Source organism: Leptinotarsa decemlineata, unplaced genomic scaffold (assembly GCF_025532065.1).
Source record: "Leptinotarsa decemlineata unplaced genomic scaffold, Ldec_3_MD MMD2_P_RNA_scaffold_6, whole genome shotgun sequence".
In the NCBI taxonomy this organism is placed as follows: domain Eukaryota; kingdom Metazoa; phylum Arthropoda; class Insecta; order Coleoptera; family Chrysomelidae; genus Leptinotarsa; species Leptinotarsa decemlineata.
The window spans coordinates 12,968,488-12,994,634 of NW_027412533.1; the positions used below are offsets into that span (position 1 = coordinate 12,968,488).

At 32.8% G+C, this 26,147-nt stretch overlaps 1 protein-coding gene across 1 annotated transcript in view; it reads left to right on the plus strand.

Moving 5' to 3' along the window:
* Positions 1–26,147, plus strand: part of LOC111506756 (ATP-binding cassette sub-family G member 1) — a 214,936-nt gene that overhangs the window by 69,890 nt on the left and 118,899 nt on the right. Inside the window, exon 4 of the mRNA XM_074170013.1 lies at positions 9,816–10,008. Within this exon, the coding sequence (XP_074026114.1) occupies positions 9,816–10,008 (193 nt within the window). The remainder of the gene's footprint in view (positions 1–9,815; positions 10,009–26,147) is intronic.

A 26,147-nucleotide genomic window follows, 5' to 3' on the forward strand; every position in this document is an offset into this window, starting at 1 on the left:
AGAGTAGTGAAACAACTGTGAATCTCAGAGCACCAGTAAATATGATGTGTTATAATTTTAATTTAGTATCTAACATGTGTGATATTAATGGAAGCTCTTTGAAGTTCATCAAGGATAGAACCTTTCATTAATAGTTTTTTTATATAACTTTCAATTGTTTTATGTCAACATTGTGAAGACTAATTCATTTATAATATGTCAATTGAATCTAATTATGTTATTTAATTTATATTATTTATAATATGTCGATTGAATCTACCTAGGTTACTTTCTCAGCATATTTTCTTTAACATTTCTTGTAATTGGGTGTACACCTGTTGGAAGAAAGTGCTATATATCTACTTGTCTAAAGATCAAACTCTCCTTCCACCATAATTCTTGGAAACTACACTTAATGCATATAGTATCTGAGAAATATCAAACAATCAACTCTATTTAATGACTCTCACGGAAATCGACAAAAAACCCAAAGTAACATTTAAAGATAAATGAAAATCGGTTAAAATACAATGACTAAAAATTTGGAAATATTACAATAAGTCTATCTTACAATAAGACAGTGAGTGAGTAAACAAAATAAAATACAATATAAAATGTGATAAATTTAAATATATTAGACTACGTAAATAATTATAAAATAGTAAAATAATGATAACATTTTCAATTCTCACAATTGGCCTGCAAAAATTCATTAATCGTTCAGAAAGTAGATTCGACTAGTATTTGTTTGATATTATTCTTTATTAGTTCAATTTGTTTGATTTTATCATTGGTTATAAGTATTTGTTATATAATATGTTAGCCATGATTTGAGAACTATTGGATACCATCCTCAACTTGTGATAAGGTATTTTGAAATCAATAAATTGATGGATATAGCTGTTAGTACGTGGTAGGAAATCATCATGAGAAATGAAACTATGCTATAAAATAACAATCATATTAAGCAAAAAAACTGAAATCACAATCAAATAAAATACAAGCAACAATTAAAAATTTAACTAATAACAAGAAATGAAAATTAAATAATAATAACAAGAAATGAAAATTGAAAATTAAAAGATTCCAAGCCAAGTTACTTCACGGCGTTTCGATTGTTAGTACCCACTATCGTCTTCGGGTGATAACCGGACTAATTCCTCCGAGAGATGAGCAGAGGCCATTCGAGTGCTTTCACTTATCCCCTCTTCCCTCTCTCCGCTTCATCGGTTTTAGCGGGAGCTGACCGTTTGGCGGAAGTTGGTCGTGTTCCGCTTGATTATAAGTTTTCATATGTTCCGTATCCCTACGTCAGCTTGGCTAAATGCGTTGTTGGATAACATATACGCGGCTTCTTTGAATTTTCTCATAAACCACTTTCAAATGAAATATAAATTATTAGGAAAGAATACAAAAATTACTCACAGAAGTTAAAGAAAAAACATGAGAAATTCATAGTTTATCAGATATCAGATAATGACTTGAAAAAATTGTTTCTATTGCCGAAGAGGCCATCAGAGGTCTTACTGATGAATCGTTTGATATGAGAAATTTTACACACTTTCTCTTTCATGTGGTTCATACTTTTCAGAACCTTTTTGTCTTCAAGAAGATCTTGCTGCTATTAAATCATTAAAAAACTCAAACTCTCCAGACTATCATATTTTGAACAGTCAGTTGGTTAAATCGACGACTGATATAATTTCTCAACCACTTCATTACTGATAAACCAGGTTTTCGAAACGAGAACGTATGCTGTCTGTTCAATAAAGATTCCAAATATTTACCAGACAATTATTGACCCATAAGCCTCATATCTGTGATTGGGGAAATAATAGAAATCGTTTAAGAAAACCGGTTATACTCTTTTTCGAAAACATTTTTATTTCAGTGAATCGCAGTAAGGTTTCTGCAAAAACAAGTCTACTACACAAGCGACTCACTATAAGATACTTCTTTAATATTATATGACATTGAAAAGGTTTTCAAATGTGTATCTCATTCAATTTTTATTCAGAAGTTAAGCTATTATGACATCAGAGGCAATGCTCTGACGTTATTACAGTCTTTCTTCGATATAATATCAAATCAGAATTCAGAAGAATATAAAACGCACTTCAAATTCATTGAATCCAGCGATATGTTAAAAAATGTTCAAAAATCCAAACTTGAATCTGTATAATCAGCTTCATTCTATGATGAAATATTTATCGTTCATTTCTTCTGGTTTTTTATATATTACTTATAATTGCTTTGAAAGCTTTGTGACTTTCCATTAATGCACTTGTATGGAGAATGGTCAAATAATTCCACTTTACTCATATACTTGTCACTGTGTTTTAGTGTGCATAACAGAATTGAAGATATTGAACGTTAGTGATTTGTGTGGAGAAAATCTAAAGTTTTTAACCAAAATTTTTCGGTATTTTCTCTTTCCATAATCTGAGAAAAATGGAAATTGTAGTGGAGAAATTCACACAGATGTACTAAGGACAAACTTTTCAGTTCACCCCGATAAGTTACAACGTAAATTCAAACTATTTTTCACATGAAAAATATCCTATTCATCAGAAACTTGTCGTATTCAATAATTTTGCCCATCAATAAAGGTTGTTAATATAGTATCTTATAGAATCGTGTCACTAGGGTGGATTTAGGTTGACAAGGAATATCATGTATTGAAGATATTTATCACCTTTGAAGATATGAGGTCTGTACAAAAAATAAGGCGAATTTTCAAATTTCGCGGGGTATGTACATTCGATTAGCGATATTTTTATACTCGTTTCTAACATATGTTCACAGTTCCAGCTACTTAGCAGGTTTAGTTGTTTATTGGTGAGAGGCATAAAAGTTAGAAGAAGAAATGTCAAGGTTTTTTCTTAGTGTTTTCTTCTATTGCCGTAGTGTAGTGAATCAGGAGTTCTTGCCACGTCGTATACGGTCAATAAGAAGTACTTACTATCTTGAATTTATGTGACGATTGCGAGAAGCAATTCGAAGAAAACTTCTGGTATTGTGGAAAAACAATTCATAGCTTTCACATAGCTATTATGCACCTGTTCACTCGTTATTGCCTGTTCGTTATTCAACATCGTAATCAAGCATCAGCCACCATATTTTCCAGATTCAACTCCCTGCAACTTTTTCATGTTCCCAAGATCGAAGAGATCAATGGAAAGACGGCGTTTTGCGACGATAGAGGAGCACAAAGACGCTGGCACAAGTGTTTTATATCTGAGGGGGGCTACTTTGACGGGGAATAAATGAATATTTTTAGAAAAATGAAAGGTCATCCTATATTTTGAACAGATCACGTAACTCAATGAAAAAATTACAATTGATTGTAATGTGTTTTGTAAAAAGTGTTGTAACAGCCAGCAGAAATACTCACGAATACTCGCTTATTACTATGCTCAGCGCTAATATAATGTAGTTTTTTGTTATTATTAGATTTGTGTAATATATAATTGTCCATTTGTGTGTATTTTTGTCTTACCACATGTACTTATTGTAGTTGAATGCTAAAATAAATTATTATTATTTTAATTTTATTCAAATTTCACCCGAAACATACACGTTTACGTCTACACCCCTCACGGGTCAATAATCTCCACGATCCAAACTGGTATTCAGAAAATTGCCGCAACGAAACCAGTTGAAAAATAATAATCATAACCTAGACAATCTGATTATTATTGACCGTTTTGTAAACAACGGCTAAATTATTCCGATTTGATATTTTGAACGAGGTGAACGTGACATTTGGGTGAAACCATTCCTCCCAAATATGGATACGATCCTATTTGTACTTTTTGTTGTTCATCAGAAATGTGAAACCAATTATAATATGTTATTATCAGATTAGTCATTTGAATGATTCAAACGCAAAAGTACGAGAATAATGTATGAAAGTCATTTTTTGCGGAAAAAATCAGAGTTTTTCCATCTTTTTTTGAAAATATTCACCCTTCAGAATCGGAAAAAATATAAAAACTGTAATGGAGAATTGTATACGGATGTAGATCGGTAAATACATCTCGTTAAATTATTCCGAAAATTCGAAGTATTTTTCACAAAGAAAAATGTTCCAATGATCAGTAACTTGTATTTAATAATTTTGCTTTGTCTTCAGAATTGGAAAAACATAACGATAACCGCGTTTCTTTTCACTGTTTCACTTTATTTTCAAGTGTAAGTCAAAGGAGTATTGAATGTTAAATTGTCAATGTTGTAGATCGATTTCTGCAACATTAGATGTAGTAGAAGGTGTTGCCTGGTATTAGTCTATTGCAATTTCGCCACTAGCCATATGTTTCTTCAAGACGGATAGCCAATTACGATCCATTTCTAAGTAGCTCCCTCGTATTTGAATGAAACAAGACAACTTCTTGTTCCATTGAACTCGATGTTATCATTCTGATCTCAAAATGTGTTCTGACAATGTTTATCCTTTTGTCCGTTTTTATCCTGACTCGTTGTATTATCGACGTTTTCACGCACTTTCAATTGTTTTGAAGTTCCACTTTCATCACTCATGAATTACATTTTTTATTGTTTCTTCTGTGTTGTTGGGTATTGCATGTGTGATAATAGATCTCGGTGTAATTGTTATTATATAATAAGTTCTATTAAAGTATCTACTTCCAATTTGTCTTACCTTTTCAGATGGTCCTGGAATTTAAGAGGTAACGTTAGTTGTGAAAGGTGTCGGTGGTTGTTGAGTCAGTAAATTATGAATTGCTGGTTGTTGAACTTGTGGTGCTGTTTGTAGGGTTATTTGTTTTTTAATTGAATGTTTATTTTCTACTGCACTCATTGTCAAATTTTGAACGAATCCGAATAAGTGTTCTACTTCAGAACAGATATTATAATTGATACTTCTTTATTAATATTCTTGACTGTATTGCAAATCTTTCTGCTCTGTTAAAGAGACAATTCCTCATACCTTTTCTTTAATGTTGAAGAGGTTGTCATAAAAACTGATATAAATGTTCATCATTTCATGTATACCTATCTCCACTGGTGAAGATAATTAGTTATTGTAGTATTGGTATTGATTATTCAGGTAATATTCGTTATTTCAGGTACCTGACCTTATCAGTGTATATTTAAGCACTGGCTTGATGAATTAATTACTTGAAAATGGTCAAATTCAATGACGTTTCCATATTGTCCATGTCATCTCCAGCTTTAAAATTTTAAAAATAGTACAATATTGAAATTGAAAGTTTGAAAACATAATTCGTTAAATAATATCAAATATGACTAGAAATTAATGTGGAGGAATCATTTATGATTTCTACTTACAAAATAAATGAACAATATTACTATTTTGTAATTATTTTGTTTTCTCGTTTAGAATGATAGTGGTTGAATGTATGAACGAGATTGTTGGTGTCGAGTTTGTTTTACCTGTTATGGTTTTTTTTCTATTTTTTAATTTATTGGAATGTTCCACTTTTTCGATTATAGTATGTGAACTCTAGTTAGCTTTTTGTAAATTCCAATGAGAAGATGTAAAAATCAGTTTTATTTCAGTAAGTTATAGACTTAGTTGAGGTTCTGGTATTCGCATCTATTATTATTATTGGATTTCGTTCTTTAGTCAAAATTTCAACTTTGTCAAAGTCGAATTTATATTTTTTTTTCATGTTTGGACAAGGCTGTAATGTCAGTTTTCGTTTGTGGAGGTATTGTTTAGACTTACTCATACAGGGCTTTTCATGATGAGCGTTAATTAGCCGTTTCTGACAAACTATTTAACGGATCAACCTGAAAATTTCACAGTATGCATAAATCAATATAACCTACACGCCTAAAATATTTCAGACGAAGCGGCGTTGTCGCTTCTACTATAAAGTAGCGGCTTCTTTGATTTTTCAAATGGAACACCCCGTATATAATATCTTATTATGATTCATTATCACTTTGTCAATAAATTCATATACTATTTCCGTATACCTATCTATTACCGTTTAGAAGATATAAATTTCGATATTTTTTTTTACCAAACATGAACTTTTATAAATGCTGATAATCTTGAACTCTCTTTCACTAAAACGATCAAATTTGAAATGGAGTGGAGTGATACTATGAGGATCTTCACTCGGAGTCATATTTTCCTTTGCCTCAATGAGTGGAACTCAATTTTTTCAAATGGAACACCCTGTATATTTCAACATTTTTGAGCTCTACATTCAATTTTAGAATAACTTTGTTCAGATAATACTATTTCTATTTTGAACCGTTTTCGAGATAAAACTGTTTCAAACGGAAACTGACGTGGTTTTCTTGCTCGTTTTTTTGAATTCATCACTTATTTTGGATATTGAACATTTTTTTTATACTTAGTAATATTTCTTTTTAATCCAGTTTTTCAACTGTCTCAGATCAGTCAATTCGAAATTGGTATCTATCTTAGAAAAAGTTACAATTTGTATACATTGAGGAAAAATAAGTAAACCAATTATTTAACGTCAGACTTTCGTTGGTGGTTTTGACTGATTGTAATAGCTACCAATTATAATAGAATAATGTCAAGATTAGGTTACAGTAATGAAGATTTCTTGAATTTATTAATAATTTATGGTGAGTGCAATAGAATTGCAAGTAGAACATGCCGAGTATTTCATGAAAGATATCCACAACTTCCGAAGCCGAATAATAATGTGATAAATCGACTACTAAAAAACTGTAGGTTGAATGGAACCTTCCGTCCAAAAATCATTCGTAAGAAGATTAAAATGGATGATGATGACAATGGTATAACAGTTTTGGGATACTTTCATGCATTTCCAAATGCTTCTCTGCACGAGGCTGAAAGGGAGATAGGTATACCCTACGTGACAAGTTGTCGAATTCTTAATAAGCATAAATGGCATCCCTATAAGTTCTACTGTATCCAACATTTGAAAGAGACTGATTTACCTCGTAGAGTGGAATTCTTTGAATGGTTACTTGCCTCAAGAGGATGAACATTTCCTTGACAATATCATATGGACAGATGAGGCCAAGTTCACAAAAAATGGAGTTTTCAATAGACACAACAGTCATTATTGGGCGCCAGAAAATCCCCATGTTGTCCGCCAAAGGGGTTTTCAAGAAAGATGGCAATTCAATGTATTTTGTGCCATAAAGAATGAGTCAATTTTTTATATCGACTTTTATGATGATAATTTGAATGTATCAAAATATGAAGATTTACTGAGGAATGAAATTCAAATGATTTTAAATAATAGACCAGGAAGAGAACCTGTATGGTACCAAATGGATGGTGCTCCACCCCATAATTCTCATTCAGTTAGCGAAGCTTTAACCGAAATCTTCGAAGACAGATGGATTTGTAATAATGGACCTTTTCGTTGGCCTCCTAGAACACCAGATGGCAATCCATTAGATTATTTCGTATGGGGTTTCATTAAAAATATGGTTTACTCTACTCCAATAACAATAATATGAAATCGAGAGTTACAACTGCTTTCAATAGTTTGACTCCAGACTTGAGCAGAAGCGCTACACATGACAATCTTTTCAAGAGATTACATGTTTGTTTAAGTAGAGGTGGATATGTGTTTGAACATATTCTGAAATACACTGACAATTGAATTAACTCATTAATTTATGGGTTTATTATTTTCAGTTCGTGTTTCAGCGTTAATAAAACTATTGTTTGTAGAGAAGTTTCATTCGATGGTTAAGGAGTATTTTAATAATTATCTTTTCATTGTATTATCTGTGACTAATTGAGAAACATCAAACGAAATCTGTTTTACAAAAATGAGTGATGAACAAGGAAACCATGTCAATTTCCGTTTGAAACAGTTTATCTCGAAAACGGTTCAAAATAGAAATAGTATTATCTGAACAAAGTTAATCTAAAATTGGATGTAGAGCTCAGGGTGTTCCATTTGAAAAAATTGAGTTCCACTAATTTTTTAATGAAATCAAAGTATCTGCATTTTTTGAAGATCCTGTATGAGGCAAATGAAAATATGACTCGGAGTGAAGATCCTCATAGTATCACTCCACTCCATTTCAAATTTGATTGTTTTAGTGCAAGAGAGTTCAAGATTATCAGCACTTATAAAAGTTCATGTTTGGTAAAAAAACATCGAAATTTATATCTTCTAAACGGTAATAGATAGGTATAGGGAAATAGTATATGAATTTGTTGACAAAGTGATAATGAATCATAATATTATATTTTACACGGGGTGTTCCATTTGAAAAATCAAAGAAGCCGCTACTTTATAGTAGAAGCGACAACGCTGCTTCGTCTAAAATATTTTAGCCGTGTAGGTCATATTGACTTATGCATACTGTGGAATTGATCTGTTGAATAGTTTGCCAGAAATGGCTAATTAACGCTCATCATGAAAAGCCCTGTATAGGTACTTTCACAATCTTCGCATGATATACTATATACTGTGTGGGTTTGTTTATTTTTTGGGATTTCAGGTTTCGATTTTGAGTATAAGGTGTTATTTTTATTCTGTAATGTATGTGCTGTGGTTATGTTGTATTTTTCTATTGTTTTGTTGATTTCATGGGCTAGGTACGGTAAGGGTATATATATATCTTTGTTTTGGTTATTATCATCATTATAAATAACATGTATTCTTTTTTTTTTATTTCCACGAAATGAGATAGGTTATTGTTTTCTTTTAGAATTATTCTTTATAAATTGTCGTTTCTGAAGTTTGGGTGAGTAAGTGAGTAAGTAAGTCATTCGTGTAGCGATGAGAATTTTTCCAGAATTGTCATATATTACCGTGGTATCAAAAAAGTTTTTTTTTCCACAGTAAAATTCAATCTAGGGTGAAAGTTATTGAATTTGTTTTAAATTTCGTCAAGTTTGTCATTAGGTATACATGTCAAACCATCATCTACTTATTCTTTGAAAAAAGTGATTGACTTGATGACGTTTTCTTCAACATACTCCATTACAAGATTTGATATAGTTGCAGCAATTGGAGAACACATTGCAATTTCGAATATTTTTATATTTTGTGCCATTTTTCTTTAATAACATTTATTGCGAGTTTTGTATATAAGGATACTATGTCTAGTGAAATAATCGCATGGCTTTTTCGTTTTTAATAAATTCTACCAATTTTCAAAAGTTTTTTACATAGTAGTCATTTTTTTCATCAACATTAGTGAGAATTTCTGAGAAAAATTTTGATAAGTTGTCAGTTGCTGACTGAATATTGCTGACAATAGGGCGCAGTGGAATTCCTGTTTTATATAATTTGGGTAGCCTGGTGATTGTGCGTTGTGTAAATTCAATTTATTCTTTGTTTTTAGATCTACAGATCTAGACCTACAGAAAGACTTCAAACAAAAGTGAATAATTTTGTGAATAATTGGTTCAAATCAAAAACGATAGATAGAAGATGATTGTTCTTTTTTGCATTCTTCAATTATTGTCTTCAATATGTGCTCAAAATAATATTATTTTGGATTGATGATAACTTTCATCTACATATATAAATAAAACATTCTCTTTCTAACGTTTTGAATACATCGGTCGAAATAATGACTTTTCATTGATTGAAAAACTTCGATTTCTCATCAGCTTGAAGAAACTCATTTGATATGAGACATTTTTATGATGTTTGATGTTTTACCAAATATTATCAATCATGAAAAAAATGTATATATAACTCATTACAAACGCCATTAAGTTTTCACTAATTTTATTTCCGTTGCAACTCATACAAACTCTTTTCTCAAAGAAAAATGTTTTACCAGTTAGCGATTTGTGAAATTTTGTAGTTCACATTTTGTAAGCAACAAAAGCTCAGCAGTTTTGAAGATGGTTTTTGTTTCAGAACACGCGGCAGTACCGGCACGGTCAAATTGAACGATGTTGTGAGAACTCACAGCCCACGGTTTAGAAAGTTATCCGCCTATATCCCGCAAGATGAAGAGCTACGTTTGGCTTTGACTGCGAAGGAGGCCATGACATTTGCTGCTCACCTCAAACTGGGTTACGGCGTTTCTAATGAGTATAAAATGCAACAGGTAATTGATGCTCATTACTTTTATCGCGAAATGTTGATGCGGTTTATCATAAGAAGCTTTCCAATGTCGTTTTTTCTAAACGATTTGAAACGGGAGTGTACTCATCTCAAGATTAGATCTAATATGACTGTTGTAACTTGTTTTATGATTTCATTATTCGTGACTAAATGTGCTACTTTTTCTAACAATCTAATTTAATATACAGTGTGTCTCATTTCAACTTCGACCACCCCTGTATCTTTTTTGTTTGGAGTTGAACAATAAAAAAGTGCCTATTTTTATCGAACAAATGTATTTCAAAAACGTTATTAGAAATTTTCCCATATACTCGTATCTCCAATATTATTCAAATCTGAATGATATACAGGATGTATCACTTTAGCTGAGATCACCCCTGTAACTTTTTTGATTGAAGTCGCATTGAAAAACTTTTTTTTCAATATGCAGAGTGTCAGAGACGTACTTGCTTATAAAACAGGAAGGGGTGTCAAATCAGGTAATTTTGGTGGCCATCAAACTGTTGGGCTATCCATCCGCACTATCCACCTCCACGGAAAGTTATTATTCAGCTAATTTTTTCTTCATCGCAAGGTACAAGAGTATATAAAAACTTAAATGGTTTCAATTTATGTTTTTCTCAAACAACGTCATATTCTGCTCTTATCCAAATTCAAATTTTTAAACATATTTCTGAATCGTGGAGTATCATTGAAAGCTATCGATATCTCATTATCAATTCCATTATTAGTTTTTCAATTTGGCCCAACTTTTTTGTAATTCAGAGAACCAATTTTTCTAAAAACCTCATCTACAGTAGAATACCGTCGTACGTACCTATTGAATTCCTCAGCAGCTTTTCTGTAACTGTAACACCTAATAAACTTATTATTTGAAGGATCTTGAACATTCAAATGATGCATATTATCAAATGCATGAAAAAACTGACAGATGAATGTGGAGGAATCTCATTTCAATTGTTTTTAGGGCATAGAGACATATTTTCTGTTAAATTTACTACGAATTGTTGAGCTTGTGCTCAACATTCCATCAGGTAAGTTGACGGCACATCTGCAGTTATCCGATTCTGATAAAATTTTATACTTGAGTCTTTCGAATTGCTGCGAAGAAGTTTCTAAAAATAAAATCTCTGATATTTTTTCGTTCTACTAGAGATCTAAAATTTTGAAAAAAATCAAATCAAACAAGAAAGGTAAGTGATAAATCCTGTTCTTCATTTTTGATATGAAAAATATTCGAGATGCGGCTGTTTGAGAGATTTTGAAATTAGTTCTTCATAAAACTTTCGTACGTATTTTTCCAAAATCGGGTTGATTTTTTCAAAGATTTTTTTTAAAAGATAAATTGTTTTATTAGCGAGTATAATACGTCTCTCGAAGCCTTGCATGATAAAAGTAACTTCTAATAACTTTTTCAAATACATTTTTCGTCTCAGCAGGCTATATGGAGAACTTGTTTTATAGACAAGTACGTCTCTGAGAACTATACTTAACAAAAAAGTTTTTAATGCATAACTTTCAAAATTTTAAATTTAAAAATAGCTTTCAGAACCATATTAACCTTCAATAAATTATTTTGAAAACTTGAATATAAAACTTCTATAAACTTCCAATCTTAAATAATTTAGTTCTTTCCAGGTTTAAATTGTAGTAGTGAATGTATTGGTCAATCGTCAATGGTACTTGAAAGTGATAGTAGATTACATTCTGAGAGATGTGCTCTCAGTAATAATAATTTCAAAGAAGTTCATGAAATGGACTATAATTCAACTTAAATCTGATCAATTGAAATACATCTGAAAGATTGTTTTTGAAAATCCATTTACATTACAATCAAATAATTGCCTTAATAGAAGATCAGACATTGATCACCTCAGTAAAATCTATGCCTTTCTACTAGATATTTTACTTTTAATTAATGACACTCCTTCATTTTTTTCCTCAAAAATAATAAGGGTCTTGTAAATTAATTAATATTTTAATATTAAATTGGACATTTTTGATATACTCATTGATTTACTTATATAACAGCAGATTTTTCTGATCACACTTGCACCATAACAATTCTCCTTTGTTCCATAGTTTTATCATAGACAAACAAACACACCTTTTCAAACTGAATCACATGACAGCTGTCAATGTAAATTGTTTGTTGTCTCTCTCTTTGTTTTTCAACCACATATCTTTCAGTAAATATATTCAATAATCTTCTTTATATCAGAGAGGAGTCAACCTCTTTCAATGTAGTGATTTGTTTTAGTAGTATTGACATGTTTCAATGGTTCAAATGTAACATTCTTTTCGACACAGCCATCCTCAATAACAGTAATATGTGTAATAATTTTATATTGTACTACCATCATACAAATTTTGTAGCTCTTCCTTGAAAATGATAATGAATTTTATCGAAATATTGTGTTATAAGAGTACACTTCCGTTCTGCTGATCACCCAGAAATAGTGAATGAGACAATCGGCAACACCGCACATATATAAATTGGGGGTACAACATTGTCTAAACTAAAAACTAGCAAATGGCTAGTTTTTTTCAGTTCATTTCTATGTGATCAAATTTTATTCAATAGGAGAGCGACCACCATATTACCGAAAGTTACGAATTTCATCACTAGAAACTGACTGACATAAATAAAAGCCGATCAAAATGTGACCAATAAGTTCTCTCTTATTTCTTAAAGTTCAAAACGTCCCTGTAAATATTTTATATATAGAGATATTGTATATAGATTATATTCATTCTCTAATGAAAACGGCGGTACTGATTTGGGTCACGAACTTGCATGTCCGACCATATGCGTATATGATTATATTCGATTTGAGTGTTGAAATGAGAATGACATACCCAAGTTGGATTATGTTTAGAATCAGATACGATATAGAAAAGAACGTGCAATCAAAGTAACGGTGTATCTGGGCTACCGGCCTTATGTGGATAACATCTGATTGAATGAACATAAAATCTGGGTGAATAAATCTGCTTTAAATCAAAATAAGTCTGACTGTTTCGACGAGATATACATTTGTATTAAAACAAATATTGAAATATGTACCATTCTCAACGTTTCCATACAGTAGAATCTAGCAAATGCCTGCCGGAAAACTACTTAACTTTTCCTGGTACTACCGCGATCGACATTGAATTATTCCCGGCAGACATTTGTAGAAGTTTCATCACAGATAGAATTCTTGCAAATGTTCCTCGTTATTCCACGAGCAAAACCACTTATCAATCGATTGATCACTAAAATACCAGTTTCGGAGAAATACTGCTCGTCAGTGTGGGATATATCCATTGTAGACAGCAGTGTGTCCAGGACACGACCGACATACACAAATGTAATAATAATAATAATAATAAAAAACAAAGCACTTAAATGAAATGAATAGAAACACTTTTGTCTAAATACCACTGGTAGATTTCATTTATACTTCCGGTTTCGGGTTTCACCCCATTTTCAAGTATAAAACAGTTTTATACTTGATAATGGGGTGACAAAAGTGTTTTTATTCATTTCATTCACAATCACACATTAAAAATCAAAACACCTGACTTTCCCTTTCCTCAGGTCGAGTGGGCTGAAGTCGGAAACTGAGGGGTTCATCATGGTCTGCCAGGATGGTGTCTTCAACACCTTAGGCTACCGCAGTCGCGTGATGGGTATAGAGGTTCCCGACACAAGGTGCAGGGCTTGCCGCGAGGCGTCCGAAACCCTAATGCACTTGTCGTCAGCATGTTTAGCATATGCGGTCTCGCCCTCTATCCATCGACATAACGCGGCCCTAAGATTGCTTCATTACCATCTATGACACTCTTACGGTATCGATGAGACACCGGTTGGCCTACTCTCCGGTGGAAATTGAATCCGTTGTGGTGAAAGAGAAGTACCAAATTTATTGGAACTATTCGTTCCCCACTCTTAGGCTCATACAAACTAATAAGCCTGATGTAGTCCTTCCCGACCACCCGATGATAGACAATATTTGTCGTAGAGTTTTCAGCTTCTGACGAGACGAATCTCGTCCGAAAAGAGGAGGAAAAACCGATGAAATATCGATATTTTCTCTTCGAACTTCGCAGACTCTATCCAGACCACTCTGTCAAGATGGTTGTTCCTTGGTGGAATGATACCCTCTCTAGTCTCAAATCTCAAAATCATACCGGCTTGCCGTACTAAGGCAGAAATCTTAGCCGGACAGATGTAGAAGGCTGTAATTCTTGGCTCAGTGTGCTTACTCAGGGCACATAATTCTCAGACCCAATGATCACTTACCGCATGATGTGGGGAGTGGTCGTTGGTTGATAATGCTAGCGCGCCTTCCCAAATATACCATCGTTGTTAACCACAAAATTATAAATTACAACTACATTCTGAGTATAAAATGGAGGTTTACGTGGTGAATATGAATATGAAAGTGAAGCTGTATCGGGTTACGGGTTATCTTTGAGGCACTTTGAGGTCGAAAGCGCTCGCAGATAATTAATAGAAGATATGAAGCTTCAAATCCTTTTTGTAAAATTTAATATTGAAATACTGAAATACGTGTTTCGGGCAGCACCATACTGATGATGGGTCAAATGCCCGAAACACGTGTCTATGGTTTGCCACTTTCTTGAGTGCTTTGTCCGATATTAACTTCTGTTTCTATATCAAGACACTCAATAACTTTCATATTTGTATAATTTCCTGGACCCAGATGTCACGCAGGTAGCTATAGCTGCCTCCGTGGTGATTTTTATAGTTTTCTTGTAAACACAAGATTTATAAACTGAAACCACAAATGTGCGGTTGGCTCCTGCTGGTGGCTCCGTGCATTTGTATTTCTATCTTTTGGTAACCAAGTTTAGCCCATCCTTACACTTGGCTGCACCATACTGATGATGGACAAAAAGTCCGAAACACGTGTCTATGGTTTGCCACTTAAATAAAAATTTAAAAGTAAAATTTTTTGACTACGTCTCCCTTTGAAAATACACTTTCACTTCATAGGAAATATAGTTGAAAATCCTTCAACTTTGCTTCCATTAACATATTCATTCTGATAACGCTGTAAACACTTTTGGACCTGAGACGATGATACATTCTAAGAATGAATTTAATATAGACTTCCAGTACTAACCAACCTATAATAATTATTATATACCCAGAATCATTCCACGTTGAACTAAGTTGTACCGATTTATTTTTTCAATGTCAGTTTAAGAAATGAATCACCTCAAAGTGTATTCATGCAAAAAATATTAATGGGCTTCATAAAAACTCAATCAACTTTTCAATCATTGCATTACCCATGATTTTATCACATCTAATAACAGATATAAAAATAACCCTAAAATAATATTGAAATTATATTTGAGTAACGAAATTTGGATAATTTAGATAATAATGGATGAATATTATACAAAATTAGAAAAAACTTGGAACTTGGGAAAATGTTATTCAAAAACTTTTCTAAAAGTCGCAATTAACCAAGAAAATGCTATTTTGATTATCAGACAACTTAGGGCAAGCGCACCAACTAAACTATCGGCCGATAGTTTAGTTGGATGCTTATTAGTATAGAATCGTAATGTGAGGCGCACATCTAAGCGATTCCAGTCGGCCGACTGAATAATCAGAAACAAGTTGGATAGGCTTTCCAATTCTGATTCAATTACAAAGTTGGACAACTATCGGCCGAGTTCTAATCAGACTGTGTGTTTATGAGAATGCGCAGACTCATCAACTAAACAGTCGGTGCCTGGAGACTCCCCACTCTACATTCCATTGTTGATATCTGATATTAAATATTATCTAGTACCTACTTTATCTTTGAAAATATTTGCGTTTTCATTACATTTTTTTTTTCATAATTATGTCGAATATTGCCGAACGTTGAGTACACTGGTAAAAATTTTTCCACCGGTACCGGTGGCAATTTAATTACCGCCCATATTAGCGAGAAATTACTTTCGTGTGTGATTTCACATTCCATACGGAATATTATTTTGTAATTCTACCCCGAAGACAAGTGTGGAATTCTTCAGTGTAATTTTTCATTTTGAGTGTACTTTTGAAATAAAACTTTATAGGGTAAATTTGCGATATAAATTTATATCGAGATATTACACTCTTGACAGAATTTTACAGTAGAATTTTACACTCTTATATAATTTCACAGTGGAATTCTATACTCTGATAAAATTTTACATTGTAATTTTTCATTTACGGGTTATATTACCTTGGGATATTCCGTTGTAAGAAGGTCCGTATTCAGAGTAGTTCTGAAGACAATGATACCTCAATCGGATGTTGACTCTTGACTCTTAAGTGGCCATTTTTCCTCATAATTTAGATAATTGAATGCACAAGACATATTAAACATTGATATATTAAAAAAAAATATGTATATACAAAATAAGTTCATATACATTCTTGGAATGAATTTTTTTTTTCATTTTCAAAAAAGTCAAATAACAGTACAAAATAAAAAAAAATCTTCAAATTAACACATTTTCTTTCTTGCTCATGGTGGTATTATTCGGAAAGATAAATGAAAGTAATATTTCTTTTTCTTTTTTCCTCAATTGCTGTTATTATCCTAAAAGAGAAAGTTTGACTTCAATATTAATATTTCTCAAAAATTTTTGATACATATTCAACCGTTTAAATAAAAAATTAGATTTTTCCAAATGTTTTCCAACATTTTCTGAAATATAGCAAATATAGCTATAATGATATGGTATGAAGTGGTGATGGAGTGTTTTGTTCACCTCTTCAACAGAAACAAAAAGGTCCTAAAGTGTTTCTCAATTCCTCCAATTTTGAGTTCCTACTTGCCTCCCATCGCAAAAATGTTTTCAAGTTCAATAATAAGAATCACAAATCCTCAAATTTATCCAAAATTATGAGAGATACGAATAAAACGTTCAGTTATTTTTTAGGTGAATGAAATTACGATTTAACATTGTCCGATATTTGCAACCACCAATACGAAACTTTATTCCTCATCGAAATTCATTTTTAAAATGGATCGTGCATACGGCGTCACTGATGAGTCACGCCACTGCTATCGAGTATATCTCTTTTTCTCTTTTTCTCAATATCATTCAGTAATTATCACAAACATTTTCAAATATATGTTCTGTAATTATTTGAAAAGGTTAGGATATACTGGTAATAAAAAAAACACTCTATAATGTATAACGAGAAAACTCAATGAATTCATCTGTTTATTGAACTAGTTATTGAAATTTTACAAGAAATGTACTCACCAACAACAAAAATATTCTAACGCACACGTCAGACAAACAAACCGATGCGCTTCTGTAGACAAGAATGAACAATACAATAATCACTCACAAATACAAGCGTAATTTTACATTCGATAGAGAGATGGCGAAAATTTACATTTCACTAAGGGGGAATACCCATCGTCCAGTTAGTAATTCTCTTCACATGAAATAATACGTTATGATTTCACACATATATTAGATGAATATTTAATTCTCAATGAAAAGTACATTGCCTACTGAAATTACGCTCGGGGATGTGAATTATTCAATAGAGAGAGTATATTTTCAATAAAACAGAAGTAATTTTCTTCGTTCGAAATGAAAATTCCGAGGTAAATTTCAATCATTTTTCCCAGTGTAGAAAATTTAATTGCGGAAGTTGAAAAGCGACCTGCATTATATAATGAAGCATTAAAAGAATATTCCGATGTTAATATAATAGCTTTCCTCGATAGCATTCTTCAATACTTTCAATTCAACGCGTCAAAATATCATATACATAAACAACTGTTCAGACTTTTCAGTTGGGCACCCGCACCAAACCGAACAGTTTAGTTTGAGTATTGTGCCCCCACCCAACCCAACCAGACTAAACTATTGGCCGATAAAAAGTCTGTAGTGTGCGCTTCCCCCTAGTATTATCGTCTACCGTACACAAACGGGAAATATCTTACAATACAAACCACAATTACCAAACCAGAACTATATCAAGTTCAAAAAAAGTAAGGTACAATAATGTTGCATCTTAGGACGAAGTGGATGTACACTTGGTTTACCTGAAAACGTGAGGTTATAGAAAGTTGTTCAATATCAAATACAGAGTGAAAAATAGGTTACAGAATATTGATTAATGATATAATTCAGAAATGTTTGCGCTGTAATTTTATACATTGAGAGATTTAAACTCATAACCTAAGTGGTACAATAGTCGACTCTCCATTCGGTTCATGCTCACAGGTTTGATACAATTTTTTGGGACCTACTTTTGGTGATATTTTCACTCTTACGTTTTTTGTCATATCTCCATATCTCCAGAGGTGCTATTCTTTTTTCCATTTTTTCCCATTTGTACTGATTACTTATGTGATTCTCTTTCTGTTTTCCTTGCATTCTTCAAGGTGAATATAGCCAATTAACGCATCAGTGTTTTGAAAATAAGCTCATTTTCATAATAAAGTAGTTTGAAAAATAACAATGAAAAAATCAGGAAATATATTAATAAACTATTCATAACCGTAAATTGATAAACACTGTCAGTGCAACATTTCTTAACCTCGACTTGATAATTAATCAAAAACTGTTATTCTGTTATTAAAAAATGAGTTTATGATTGTGTTGGGTTGTCACCGTCCATCGTCAGTGGCAGTTACGTTTTAGTTCTTCCTTTTCTTTACCAGGTGTATTTCTTCAACTCACAGCCACAATACCTACAGCTTATTTCTTTAAAGATTCATTCTGTGTCACAGCAATGAATCGGCAAGTGCATTCACCTTCATTAACCAAGGTCAATGTCAGTGAAAACAATATTATTACTCGTGATTCCAAATCGATTTTTTCTTTCGCAACTGTTCCAATTGCTTTAGATTCTATTTTGGTTATGATTAGGCTACGTTTACTCTACCTATAATGACTATTAGATTTTTTCTGCTGATAAAATAACCGTGGCCTCAATATTCTACCGGAAATTCATTATATCATGAAAAACAACTTCGGCGTTTTTAAAAGGTCAAAGTCAAAGTTTGCTGAATAGTCAAGAAGAAAACTTGGAAATTATTTGGGTGAACAGCCAAACGGAAGTATAACACCCAGATATATATTTTTTATATATCTGGGTGTTGTGTTTAAAAAAATATCTTTAAAATATGTTTCTCCGTTAATCAGCTGTCGCACCCCTACGAACGACACCCTTCAGAAGTCGAAACTTGTGCGAGCTAAGGCCTAACGAGTTCTTACCTTTCAACGTGTGATTCTTAAGAGTATACACTTCAACATGGTGCAGCTAAGTTAGAGAATGGGCAACACATGGTTACCAAAAGAAAAAAAATACAAATGTACGGAGCCAACAGTAGAAGCCAACCACACATTTGTGGGTTCAGTTAATAGATCTTGTGTTCACAAGAAAACTATTGAAATCACCACGGAGGCAGCTATAGCTACCTGCTTCTTCTGATGGCTCCGTGTATTTGTATTTCGTTCTTTTGGTACCCAAGTGTAGCCCATCCTCACACTTGGCTGCACCATTACTGATCATGTGCCAAAAGCTCGAAACAGGTGTCTATGATTTATCACTTTCTTAAGTGTTATGTCCGATTTATTAACAGGCTGATTCACGGTGGATAGCACATTAGACGTTTTTGGTGAATCAGATACTGGATCTTTTTAAAAATCCAATGGAGAGCATATTCGGACATTCTCTACCGAACTGATATATTTTCGACAATGCGGTGTTGCCACTTATATTAGAAAGTAGTATCAACTTTGAGTTTTCAAATGAAACACCATGTATAAAATATTTTTTTTGGAATCTACAACAATTACGCGACAACTTTTCTTGATATTTCCTTATAAAAAAGCCGTATTTCAAGAAAAATTTTGTTTTAATATCTTCTGCCTGTTAATGTACAACAAATTGAGGTACGCGATATACGAGGAATCATTAACATCCAGAAGCTACCTGAATATTTTGGAGAAAACTCTAGAGAGCTTCGTCGATAATCTGCCACTCGAAGAATCTCCAAAATGTTGGTACCAATTAGACGGAGATCCTGCACATTGTACAAGAGAAGTGTGCGCAGAACTGAACAGACTTTTTGACGATCGGTGGATAATGCGCTTGCGACCATAGAATTGGCCAGCAAGATCACTCGATCTAAATTCATTGAATTTTATCGGTGAGGAATGTTTAAAAAAAATTTATAAAACAACCGTTCGTTCGCGAGATGAATCGTTATAAGGGATTACCCTATCATTTGATTAGTTAGGTATACTCATGATATACATAGAAAGAAAGCAAATTCCAACAACTTTCTGAATCTGTAAAAATACACAGGGTGTTCCACTTGAAATAGTCAACATTCAATCACTTTTACAAGCAAACGAAAAAACTATCATGTCAACCCACTAGCAATCCCTAAAATCTTGAATATTGAGGTGTTGAATAATACCCCATTTTGAAAGTCGTTCAGCTGCTTTTTTACAAATACCTTTCTTGTCAGCAGTTTGCGAGAAATTTGGTGAAAATTGTGGAAGAAAAGTTTAGGTATAAAAAACACTTTGATATCATTTTAATGAATTGAAATGTATGAAAATGACGTGTATAACCCAACGCCAAATGTTTTTAATACCCAACAAAATAATAGGGGGGATGATATTTCCTTGAAAATTATCAGTAGAAAGAATGTGATATATGTAAACTAGTAGTTGTAGTTACGAATGACAAGGTAGTTGACGAGTTGTTGAATAATGAAGAAATGAACACATATTTGGTCGTTCTGGTTATTTTTCCACATTTCAGAAGATTAGTTTAATCGACATACCGTATATAGAACAGGAAAAGCGTTTTTTAAGTTTTTTTTTTTGAATTATTTTTTATTTATCACTCTCTGAGACTGATTTTGGTTGCCAAAATTACGTTATTATAAAATTACTTTTACACTTCAACAAAGAACTGAAATGATTCTCATTCATGGTAAATGTCGGTTGCAATAAACATAGTAACAATTTTCATTAAAATATATCTCAACAGTAGTTTAAATGAAAAATATGTTTTGGAGTCCTTTGCTGAGTTCAGTGAAACGAATCCGTTGCTAAAAAAAATAATCGCCGTGCTTTGCATGAAACAGCGCAAATAGAAGTTAAGGACGTTTTTTAGAAATTTTAGTCACCTTCACGGAGGAACCCTCCACATCACTTCACATTGTGGCATGTCAAATAGTCTGACGAAACAGTAAGTAAAGTACTGAAGTTGAATAAATTTAATTCGTATAAAATGAAATGTAATGGCGACGATTTTGACAGAAGAATTGACGGTTTTTTTGAATTAGAAGTAAAATATTTTGCTCAATATTTGCTTTGCTGATGAGTGTAGGTTTTTCTCATAGGATATGTTAACATAAACAACATTGTCGCTACTGGAGGGATGAAAATCCGCGACTTTTTAGTGAAGATCATACTCAGTATCCTGTGGAAGTGAACGATTGGACTGATATTCATGGAAATACTATCCCTTTATGCATGGATGAAAATCTAACTGATGAGTTCTGCCAGAATCTGCTTGGCGAAATAATCACACCTGATTTGGAGACTAAAACTGATGAGGCTGGTACCATGATTTTGCAAAACGATCTTGTTCACTTTTAGCAAGATGGAGTTCCACCATACTTCATTTTTCCAGTAACCATATAATATACTTTCTGGCAGATAGATTGGTCGAAGAAGAGGAAAGGAATGGCTACCACGATTACCCGAATTATCGCCTCTAGATTTCTCATTATGGGTATTACTGAAATAGATTTTGAAACAAAGCCTCGAGATTTAGATGGTTTGAAGAGATGAATAACTTCTACGAGTAGAAAACTTCAGGCAGAAATTTTTTGGAATGATGAAGGGGATTTTGAGAGCAGACTTCATCACCGTTTAGAAAATAATGTTCAACACTTTGAACATTGATTGAGATGAATTACTTTTTATTGATTTTTTGTTTGATTGCAAAACACTTGATACTCAAATATCAATACGGTTTTGCTTGATTATTCCAAAAGAACCTAAAAGAAAGGCCAATTATGTGGTATTTTTTAAAAGTTACAGTACTAGTTTAGATAAATTAAATTCTTTTATGATAATTATCACCGGAATATTATGCTTCTTTATTATTTTGTTAGATATAGAAGTAAACAAGTAAACGTACTTTAGACGTTTACCGTTATGTAATACGACTTCAGTTTCTTTAACTTCAGTTCTTTGAAATGATATAGTGTTTTTTGATATCTAAACTTATTTACAGTGTTCACCAGATTTCTTGCGAACTGCTTACAAGAAACGTCAAGTATGAGGTATTTCTGAAAAGGTAACTGAACGACCTTCATAATGAGGTATTAGTAACCCCCATTTCATTTAGGATTTTAGGGGTTGTGTTCACCCCTGCAAGAGGATTGAGTTAATTGGATTGAAAACAAGCCTACATAATATCTCCTTTAACGTGTTTTTGCATATTTTTCAATTTTTTATAGGGAATTCAGAGAGTGGAAAACATGCCTACAAAATATCTCCTTTAACGTGTTTTTGCATATTTTTCAATTTTTTATACGGCCGGAATTCAGAGAGTGAAACGTTTTCAAATTAAAACCCTGTATATTTCTGACAGGGTACACTTTGACTTGAAGACAAGCATCAATGATTTCTTCTGATTTTTCATATCATTTCCCAGGAGGGAGATATTAGGTGTAACAAGTTTTTTGATTTACATCCTATGAATTAGTAGATGATAGTGTTTTTGTTAGCAATCCAGTACTGATAAGTAAAGTTAGTGTTGCTAACAGCCGTTTTGAAAAAACAACAAACAACAAAATTCACTTCATGAACAAGTAACTAAAAAAATGTGATTAATTTAAGGCCACCCTGTAAAAAATTCACTTCATTAACAAGTAACTAGAAAATGTAATGAATTTGGGGCCACTCTGTACAAAATTCACCTCTGTAAAACTCAATACGAAAATGAGAAAAAAAAATCTGAGCTACCCTATACCAAATTGTATCTATATGAAAATCAGTCGGGACAAAGAAGAAAGTTGTACTTGTAAGTTCACCAATTACTGAATCCCGTTAGGCTTACCTCCAGGGTAAAACTATGTGTAGATCATCTGTATACCAATCGACACGTGATAAGTACAAGGTAAAGGAGAATTTAAAATAATTTGTCCAACTACTGATTATGCAGTCTTTCAGAACGCTGTGAGGTCACCTATCGCTTTATTACTCTAAGAAGCAATCCGATGCGACAATAATTATTTTTAATAACGCGTTTAGCAAGAAACATGCGAACTGTGCTTAACAGAGCGGTTCGCGAAATGCCACCTACACTAAACAGGCCATATTCAGAATGAAACAATAAATTCTAAGAATTGATAAATTGACAGTGACAGCATAAATCCCAGTAACCTCACTAATGAATTCAACCTTTTCAAAATGTAAACAACCAAGTATACTGCATTCTCGAAATAATTAACAATCAAATAAACACACGTTATTGGCGCTAATTTGTAACATCTGTAGTCGTTGATTGAAACGGGTTACTTAGGAACTGAATTATGGGCTGCCCGAGCTCAGCGAAGAGGGATGGTGGGTAAATATAAGCCCACTTAGAGGATAAGTGTATTGTTTCTTCAAACACGCCAAGCTGATGGTGATGACAGTCCCAGAAGTATACTTTTGGGTTCACAGATATAGACGTAAGCAACTTATGATTGAACTTAAGGGTTGGTAAATGCTTGTTTTATTCTACAATTCGCCATTAATGCCACAATGTTAGTTCGAGGTCGTGAGGGAGGGTGTAATACATAACAGGAAAGACCTTACATTCGTGGAATATGGGAAAGTAGTCTCCAGCAGCACGATACAACCCCTGTCCGCAGTGCACTCATGCAGTGATCTTTCCCATACAGATAACTTGCTCCTCGGAAGACCGAAATTAGAGATATAAGAGGTGTAGTGGTCTAGCCTTGCGAGAGATACACCAGGATATAGTTCACAATATTGACTTGAGGTGGTAATAAAAAGACCTAAAATAAGGTTAAGGTTTAGAAGGATATATCCTTCAGGGTATTTTCGGGAAGTGGGTTCTTACCGTAGTTATTGTGTGGCCTGAAGATTGGAGTTTGACAAGAAAACGGGTACCTAATAAAAATCCCCAATGCTGTGGGTGAGTTATTCCTTTAGATAACCCAAATATAAATTATTCTCGTATTGCATATTTTGGTTTCTTCAAATCCACAGTGTGATGAGCTCAAAATATTTGCTCCAGAGAAGATAACCAAACTCAACTCTCATTCTAAGAGAAAATAATCCTTTTTTTCCTTTTTTTTTCTTCCTATCAACGTTATTTCAAGGTCGAATTATTCTGATTGGTTTCAGGCACTAGAAAAAGTGAAACTGAATTGTTTTAAATATTATACAGGGTTGATGCTGTGCATAAATATATGAATTTAATTCATTACTTTTCTTTTAATTTCTATGCCAATTTTTTACTTTAACAAAATGATTAGTGCCAATTACTAATTATCAGTGAAATTCACTTTTATCTTATAAATACGCTCTTGCATTCTGAGAACTGTAACAAGGTAACCGAACGACCTTCATAATGAGGTATTAGTAACCCCCATTTCATTTAGGATTTTAGGGGTTGTGTTCGCTCCTGCAAGAAGAGTGAGGTAATTGGATTGAAAACATGCCTACAAAATATCTCCTTTAACGTGTTTTTGCATATTTTTCAATTTTTTATAGGACCGGAATTTAGAGAGTGAAACGTTTTCAAATTAAAACCCTGTATATTTATGACAGGGTACACTTTGACTTCAAGACAAACATCTTTATGACAGGGTACACTTTGACTTCAAGACAAACATCAATGAGTTTTTTGATTTACATCCTATAAATTAATAGATGATAGTATTTTTGTTAGCAATCCAGTACTGATACAATCCCGTTTAGAAAAAAACAATTTTGTTAGTTTTGCGAATATTTTTACGGAATCTGCTAACAAATTGTGCCTCGACCAATATAACTATATGCGAATCATACTAATACTTTCCATTGTAAAGAATTATCGAATTATCAGAAAATATGTAATTGAAGTACTCTAATGTCACCTTGAACATCATAGATTACATATTTTGTTTTAGTAAATAAGTGTTCAATCATGTCATTCACTGTCAACGGAAAGCTTATATCCATTACTAATTCCATTTCATTTTCGAGATATACGCAACATAATCCAATTGAATTGATAAAATATTTGATTGATGGAATCTAAGTCGCCTACATAACCAAAGAGATTAATTCAAATTGAGTGAGAACTATTAGTAACTCTTATTATTTTGGAGACTGGAAATCGTTCAAACGAGTAGCATTTTTTGCTCTTAATAACTGCGTCCATGGTAAAAAAGTGGAAAATGCTGCACTGAATATAGCGTAAAAGTTCTTTTTGAATCAGCTTCAGATATGTCAACATGAATATCGCAAAGCTATCTGTGTAGCCAAGAAGGTCGCCTATGACATTTTTATTCAAAGCTATGAAAATAAATTGAGGAACAGTTGCAGTGAATCCGAGATCACTCCCAAATAATATAATATACAATGCATTACATTTAAAACGAGCCACCCTGAATAACTTTTGGTATAATTATTTGCAGGGAAAAAAACGTCAACCATAGTGGGTATACAGGGGGTCACATTTTAACAAATTCACATCTGATCTAACTTTCCCTATCGCAGCCCAAGAGCATGTCACCATTTTTTTAAATGGATCAATTGTTTTGCTTTATCATATATTCCATGATGAACAGGTTTCAACAAAGTAGAATACATTATGGTCTGATGCTCATAGTTTGGAAGCTAAACATTATTTGAGTTGAAAAGGAGCCACCCTGAATGAACTTCTGTTCAATCTGTTACCTAGGTTTCATAGTTGTTTTTGTGGAGTATATACTTCAAAAAAGTCTTGCCTGGTTAAGTTTGAATTCGATATTCTCTTTCCATTCTACAATAATGATTACCTATCAGGTGAAATTACAATTGGTGTTTTTGTTTTTGTGAATTCTTGAGAAGCAGTGGTTCACA